The following is an 8,141-nucleotide window of genomic DNA, read 5'->3' as shown; positions in this document are numbered from 1 at the left end:
AGCCCCAAGGAAGAGCACCGCTGAAGGCTTGGGAAATACATACGAGCAGGTAGATTTGCAAATTACTATGCTGTCTGCACCCCACTGCCTTCACATAATTGCTCCTTTGCCATCGAATTCAGTTGAGTTTTCAACTTGCTCCGTGATATACCCTTCCCCCATCTTCACATTGCCATATGCCACTTAAAAAAATCACTTTTCTGCCTGCCAAAACCACACAAGCCTGCTTCCCCGTGCCAGAATCCTACTTCGTTGAAAACAGGAGAAGCTGGGATCTGCCCGGTAATACCAAAATAATCAAATCAAGTATTAAAACTTGGAATTCAAATGAACTGTCCAGGCTACTTTCACAAGCCATTTTTCTTCCAGAAAGCAGCCAAGTTGGGAGTCAAGCGCAGCCATGCCCTGCCCGCCGCGGTGAAGGCTATCAATTCTGAACTTAATCAAATCTGATCTTCCCACAGCCAGACTAGGGCTTTTTGTCTTGGCTTGTGAAAGCTTCGTGACTTCTGGAGTAAAATATATTTACAGCGCTGAGAAACAGCCTCTTTTTCCTTTCTAAAAGGTCTCGTACACTTTTTTTCCCCCACGCCAAACGTGCCATAATCTCCTTCTGATATGTTCCTCAAAGGCTTGCGATGGAAACTAGAGTTCACTGCTGGGAATATTTTCAATGTACAATGAGCTGTAGCCCATAGATCCTAACTAGTTGCACATTATTTAGTTCACATCCATTACGGTTTATAAATTAACAGAGATGTCATTTTCTGTACAAAAAAAAAAAAAAATCAATGCATATTTATGTTTTTTTTTATTCAAATAGATTTTACATACATATAATCTAGAGACACAATACAAAAATCTGTATAAGTTAGGCAATGCATCACAGGAGTGACCAAAAACTCAACACGTTTACCTTGGCAAAATGACAGAACCTATTTCTGCTGCCTGAAAAAATATTAGCCTTTAATGCGTTTATTAATTTCACTAAACGTACTTGAAATGTTTTTCCTTAGCGGTATTCATTATTCCTTTTTGTGTTTCATAGTTACTCTTATTTATTTTTTCCATTTTGTTTTTACACCAAGGAGACTGCAGTCAAATAACACTCAGCAACTCATTTCCTCTCTTTGGACTGAAAAATTAAACAGATACTAAATTATGACAGTGAATTTAGAAAGGAGGGCTCCAAGGGCTTGAAAGAACATGTCTGAGATAATATGATGCTTCTAAGAATATTGCAATCACATCCAAGCAATCACCGAAGCGTGCCATGTAACTACCTCTTCAGCTAATATGCTTTTTTCTCCGTGATGACTAATCATGTTCTATTAAACAGCGGTAATGCTGGAAGAACTCAACTATACAAGTGTAATGAAGCCAGTATTCTCCCCGGACAGATTAGCTACAACTGATTTGACACATACCATCATAGGAGCTTCAAACCTGACAAACTCTGTGCTTGCTTCTGATTTATGCCGTCAAGCTCTTCAGAGAAGAGAATGAAATCCAGGCGTCGCGTTTGGTAGAGGTGAAATGTACTGATGTGCTTAACTGTCAGTTACGGAAAGTCACCATCTCTCCTTCCTTCTCCTCTCGCTCGCTTCTCCCTCCGCCCCTTCCCTCCACGCTCGGGGAGCCTGCGTCCCCCCCGGGGACGACCGCTCTCCCATGGTCCCGGTGCCACGCGCGGCGTGTCCTGCTCAACCCACGCGCTCTCGCCCGCTTGTTTCCATCGTTCGAGAGCTGTCACTGAAACAACTGCTTTCTCTGCAGCCCCTTTTGCTCCTTCTCATCCCCTCGCGCTCTCCAGACGCGTCGTTTCCGGATGGGACAGGGATGTACCGAAGGGAAAAGGGAAAAGGAGAGTTACCAGACTCACAGAGCAGAGCTGTGATGGGGATGAAGGAATATGAGGCTGCGGATGTAATTCAGGTCAGCGAATACACGAGTGAGCTCCTCAGATGATGGTGGGCATCCTTCCACTGCTGTTGTTCCGGTTATTGTTCTTCCTGGACAAGTTTGGAGTGGCCATGAGGACGAAGCGCTCGTCGGGGCAGCCGTACTGGAGGAGAACGTCAATGCACTCCTGGCTGGAGGCCTGCCGGGCGTAGGCCAACGCCGTGTTTCCATGGGCATCGCGTGCCATCACGTCGACGCCATACTACAGAAAGAAGAGATGTGTTGTTGGAAGCTGCGGTGCCAACAGAGCGTTAAAATGGAGGGAGGGGGCTCAGGACAGATTGGTTTGAATGTAACTGGGGATGGGGAGAGGGAGAAGAGAGCAGGCAGGATACCAGCCTGACAACGTGAGCAGCACTGAGTCGCATACGTAAAGGTTTCTACGGGGAGAGGCTCATGTGCGGAACAAAATTTGCCACGGTGGTGTTTCAAACAGGTGCTAGGGGAATCTCTCCTGCCTCATTTCCTACGCTCTCCTTTACTTCCATCAAGTAGCAGCAGACAGACAGAAAAATACTTTCTTATCACATTGCTATCTCTTGAGAGCGTGCAATGAGGAACGCTCTAGACTCGGCACACCAGCAGAGGCTTTGTGGAACCCGCAGGAAGGAGGTTTGTGAGGTCCTGCTGAGGGACACAGCCAAACGAAAGCCAACCCAGCCAGCCCCTCCTCCCCGGACGCCGAATACTTACCCAAATCAAGAGCTGCACTAACACCACGTTTCCCTTCCTGCACGCCAAGTGGAGGGCAGTGCGCCCATCACCGTCTCCGCAGGTCTCGTTCACCTCTTCCCGAGTCCCGTGGGCAAGGAGCAGGATGACCGTCCGCAAGTCCTCCTCGGCTGTAGCCCTCAGGAGATGCTGGCCCAGAGAAAGCTCCAGGCACTGCAGCGGGGCAAGGAAGAGCTTCTGCTCGTATTTCGCACGTATCCAGCGCTCTTTTTCTTCCCTAGAGAAGCCAAAGGAGACAGGTCACTCTAACCCAACTTTGCTGACGCTGTAAAACGGTGCAAGCTCAGCTTCGGCTATCGTTATGCTAGCAAACAGAAGTTAACCAACATGAAAATTACTCCCCCTTCAAATTTTTGGCAAAAAAGCCCTCATCGAAACAGTGCATCCAAACTTTATCTTTGCAGTGATATTTGTGTCACCCATCTCATCGTTACCGAGTCATATTATTGCAATGCCCGAGATCCCCCTCGGTGGATGCCGTGCCTACGGGGTCATAAGATCACAACAGCCAGGAGGTCTTAAAAAAACCCTGAGGACTGGCAAGAGGTCAGTGCAAGAGCCCTCACCATCATGAAGACCGAAGACAAAACAGGCAGCCTGGTTCCACGTTCAGGTTGTGCTGCAAAATACATTACAGAAAATGCACCCAATTTCTGTGTCTAAGACCAGAAGTAACCAAGCCCCTGCGCTTGCATTTCAGATGGGAGAGCAAGCTCTGAAAGACGCAGCCTTGCTCGCAGGGGTGCTTTTTCCTTCTACGAGCTGAGCAATGTTTCCGATGCAAAAGGCATACGGATGGTTCCTCTGTTTGTTTTTCCAAAATGCAAACCACCAAAACAATACTTTGAAGCACCATTTCCTCCCGATAGGTCAAAGAACTATCAAAAGCCTTCTGGATGCTATTAGGTTACAGGATAACAAGGACTACAAACAAGTCCCTCAACTCTCCATTAAAAAAATTACCATACAATTACATGATCTAAGAGATCTAGCCCTAGACAAAGTCCCATTTAGAGGTACCTCAGGTAATCTGTCCAGCCTGTGAAAACCATATACATCACCTAAGCCAGGCAACTTGTTACTGGTGACAGATTTTCTCCTCAGGAGCACAAAAGGCAAAGCTCTGTTTACGCCTTTCAGCCGTGTTTACACTACTCTCAGTAATCTAGTGTCAGGTTAGCCCTAATCTGTTTTTAAATACTTATGTAAACAGATCCTTCCAACAGCAAATCTGGATTAGTTTTGCATCATTTCCTGGTACATGCGGAGTGACCTTGCTTTGACCTCCCTGGATGCTTTCAGGCACAGCTTCCCAAAGCATGCGCTTCTCTACCCCGACCGCAATTTACCTTACAAACAGGTCCAGGGCTTTTTTCAGAACAAAAGTGCAAACAGAAAATTAACACAAAGAGCGCTTCGTTTAAATCAAACCTTTGAATGACTCCTGCAAGCTAAAAGACACACACACACACACAAAAAAAAAACCCCACATTTGGGGAGCTGCAAATTAACCTTTGATGGCAGGATCTGATAAACAGAGTATCATTTCAGGTATTCCAGATGGAGAGGAGGAAGAAAAGGACTTCTGTTACTGCTGCATCCTTAACTCATGGTTTTTGGGTTTGGATATTTTAAGGTAAAAAAACCAAACCAAAAACAGTGCAGTGAGGAGGATAAAGTAACATACATGCAATTATTTACAATAAAATGGGCATTCTTGCAACACTTCTAGGTCCAGTAACCATCCAGTGTATCTTCAAGAATGTTTAGTAAAGCTCTCATATGTTTTTTAAACAGGTATCGAGTCTGCAAATGAATCCCCTCTCTCCCCCAGACCATCTTTTGAGTAATAGTAAGTCTTGGCTCCTGTCAGAGCGTCAGTTGCTGCGATCACCGCAGCAAGAAGAGAAGTCCCTTTCTGTTTAGAAAACAAGCTGTTTTACCCAACTTCCCACTTCTAATCACAATTCACCTTAAACCGTAATAGCGAGCTACGGTATGTACTGAAACAGGGGCAATAAGTGCCAAATTCAGGCCGAGGATTTCAGAGCTTTAGGCTGCTGGTTCACAAATTCATCGGCACGAATTTCACATTTGCCGCGCATCGCATGGGAGCAGACAAAGGCAAACCTGCTGCTCGTGGAAGGCTGCAAGAGAGCCGGGGAGACCCCAGCAACCCGATCCTGCTCAGGTTTATCCTACGGTCTCAAAAGGCTGAGAAAAGAACAGAAAACCCACTAAAAAATAAATCTAACTCTGAGGAAGGGGAACATGCTGCCACCTGTATTAGTGATGGAGAGGATGCAAACGGTCCTTCCTTAAAGCACTCTCCCGCGGTATGATCTAGTAACCCGTAAATGCTCTGCATTAACACCGACTGTATGCTCCGGTCAGGATCCACCCCTTCTCCGGAGGAAATCTGTTGCCGAGCCGGGCAGCGGCTACGGAGATGTCGGGTCCCTCAGGAGATGCCTGGCCAGAGCAGGACCCTGCAGCCAGCAGCAGGCTGTGCCACTGGGCTACGCTCACCTAAAACTTCCACCTTCGCACGTGGTTATTTTACTTCACTTCAGTTTCCCTTTTCAGAAAACCCGCCTCATTTTTCTTGATCACGTAAGCCACCGAAAGACTCAATTCATTAAGGCCAAATTCTACCTTAGGAGCGACGTTAAGGGTTGTGGTGGGAACACAGCAAACATTACAAACAAACTTAAAGGTGTTTTAAAAGCCTCAGACATTTGGGGGCAGCATGTCACTGACATCGGCTATCGAATGAGATTTAGATCTTATTCAACTGTACAAACTGGGCACAAGAAAGATACGTCGTTTCGATTTTCTGGTAGAAAATGAAACTTTATCATAGAGGTAGGAGGAAAAGCATGCTCGCCCACACCTCATGGACAGCCAGAACGTAGAGGGACTGTTTTCGAATGAGTATCTAGAAAGTCAACGTCCACGGACATCCTCCCTACGTCTCTGGCACAAACCATTTCATTTTGAATGGGAAGTCCCGGGGACTTTCCTGGAAGACAGCTTCAGCTCCGCCGCTCGCATTCATCTTCGAAATCCCGACAAGACGACATAAATACTGTAATTGTTTCTCTGATGCCCCAATTTCACTTCTGGGATCCACAGCTTGTCTTGGTTGAGGTTTCATTTCCCCCAAGGAAGGCCAGTCCAAGAGCAGAGTTGTCAGCAGTAGATCACTTAACCTCACTGCAGTCCCCTGGAGAATCGCTGTTCACATCCCCCGTTAGCTAATGAGCTAAAAAATGAATTATTGGAGCGGTCAGCAATAAGCAGGAAGAGGAGGCACAGTGTTTCATTTCAGCCAGCGCTGACATACCTTTAAATAAATCAGCTGAATAAGAGTATGAGGAAATGTGAGGAAGAGCAACTAATCAGGAGAAAGACACCGAACCAATCCCTAAAAATAAAGGAAACGTACACCGGCTAGTAAATATTTCCCTCGTTTTCTTCCCTTAGCTCTTAATCCTGGTAACTTCCACTCTAAAGGACCCCCTCAACACCGGAGACTTCCAGTTGTAGTTGTCAAACCCAAAACAAGACTCTTTTACTGAACTTTTAAAATCCAACAGAGTCCTTTTCTCAGGACCAGTTTAAAGCCAGCGTGCTGGAGAGGCAACATCCTCATGCGCTCAGATGGTCCCGATGATACCTAATGCTGGAGAACGTGGGAGCTGCCTCTTCCTCATACGTGCTAAAATGACTTCTCTTTTCTTCAGTGGTCATGCTAGCTGCTATATTTTCAATGCATATGCACAAAGGCATTAATAGATTATAAACTCCTAGATAAACTTAAGAAAAAGTATAGTTATAAGATCAGACTTTCTTTGAGCCTTTTACCTCTGAAGCTATGCATTCAAACCCAGACTGCTGATACAAACTTCAAACCTCACCGGTATACAAGGGCCAAATACAACAGAGTAAGACTGCAAAATACTCGGCGGTACCAGGAGAAGAATGAGCCACCAAGCCTTGGCCAAAAAATACCACCAGGAGTCTCCATCACTAGTGAACTCTAAGTACACACAGTGGTGTGAATAATGAAATCTCTGCCACAGCAGCGATACTGTACATAGGTAAAGGGTTATTAGAAACAGATGAAAATTTCAGTTCTCAGTTTATTTTGAACTAATTAGGTGCTTGCTTCTCAAGATAATGTCCAATTATTTAAATTACTCTGCCAGCCACATCACATCATTATTATCTGGAAACATAAATACCAGGCACTGTAAGGGGGGAGGGATAACTAGGTAGCATGAGAGAATATAAAAAAAAAGCAGATTTGCTTAGAGCACAGCTTCACTCCAGGAGCTACACTGCATTCTCCACTTGTGGGTTTGCACCAGAGATGCTCATTTAGGAGCCCACGTCCTACACAGCTCAGCCCCGTAGAGTGCATCGTGTGGCTCTCCCACCTCGGCTAAAGGCGTGCGGTTTTACACCCGACAAATCCGAGCAGGAGCCTCGTACGGCTGGCTACTCCTCCTCGCTCCCGATCACCTCTGCCTTCAACTTCATTTGTCCCTCACATATACTTGGCGGAGAGGCATGAAAGGCAAACACGAAAAGGATGTGCAGGGTGGAAATAATGTGTTCATACGGCGACTCAGAATTGGCTGCGTAGGCAACAGGATGCTGACGGAGACCCTGAGAACTTGCCATCAAAATTCAACAGCTCCAGCACAAGAGCAGCCTTGTTCTTACCAAAGCGATAACAAGGATGACAGAAATGTTGTCTCACTTGCTCGTTATCTAAAATTACTCACCGTTTGTTAAAAGGCTCAATGAACTTTTGAAAGGTTGCATTGAAAACATAATGGACAGCAGGTATTTACCACGGCAAAGCACTGATTTCCCACCATCAGAAATACCGAGCAGGCTTGGTACAGGCATTTTGAAGTGAAGTTTTATCCTCCACACCTCCGACAACACTAAAAAGCTCTTGAAATTTTTTATCTTTTCTTCTCTCTTGCTAAAGAAAATAATTCTGTAGCTGAGGAGGCCTCTAAATGGTCTCTCTAGCATTGCCGTGCATGTGCCGTGCCCGTGTGTTGCCATTTCTGGTTGCTCACTGAAGTACAACCATTTAACGCAGTAGTAACCTGGCCAGCTCAGCAAGAGCACTGCCAAATTTTCTCTCCTGTTGGCCAGCTGACAAGGTTAATGTGTCTCTTCCAAGAAAATGAAGTAAATCTAACCCCCGTACCTCCCAAACTCCTGGAGAGTCCCAGAATGTGTCATTAGCTTCGTGGTCCAGCATGCAAGAAGCATGCATCACCTAGTGACCAGCGCTGGGCAGCCGGTTGTGCCGGGGCTCGCCGTTTAAACAAACCCTTTCGCGACGACCCCGCGCGCACCCGATAAACCGCATCGCTTTGGATAGAGTCGGCGACGCAACGTTGGGATGGCTAAAAGAGAAA

The 8,141-nt window shown here is 46.1% G+C and overlaps 1 protein-coding gene across 1 annotated transcript in view; it reads right to left on the bottom strand.

Annotated features, from left to right (window-relative positions):
• Positions 1 to 628: 628 nt before the first annotated feature.
• The window catches only part of LOC104075577 (arf-GAP with GTPase, ANK repeat and PH domain-containing protein 1), a 60,861-nt gene continuing 53,348 nt past the window's right edge, over positions 629 to 8,141 (bottom strand). The window contains exons 5-6 of the mRNA XM_009576128.1: positions 2,656 to 2,911; positions 629 to 2,164 (exon numbers count right to left, since the gene is read on the bottom strand). Of these exons, the coding sequence (XP_009574423.1) occupies positions 1,961 to 2,164; positions 2,656 to 2,911 (460 nt within the window). The 3' untranslated portion in view covers positions 629 to 1,960. The remainder of the gene's footprint in view (positions 2,165 to 2,655; positions 2,912 to 8,141) is intronic.

This window comes from Fulmarus glacialis, unplaced genomic scaffold (genome assembly GCF_000690835.1).
Source record: "Fulmarus glacialis isolate BGI_N327 unplaced genomic scaffold, ASM69083v1 scaffold11634, whole genome shotgun sequence".
NCBI classification, from domain to species: domain Eukaryota; kingdom Metazoa; phylum Chordata; class Aves; order Procellariiformes; family Procellariidae; genus Fulmarus; species Fulmarus glacialis.
The sequence above is the reverse complement of the archived record's forward strand: the minus strand, read 5'-3'. Positions and strand labels throughout refer to the sequence as shown.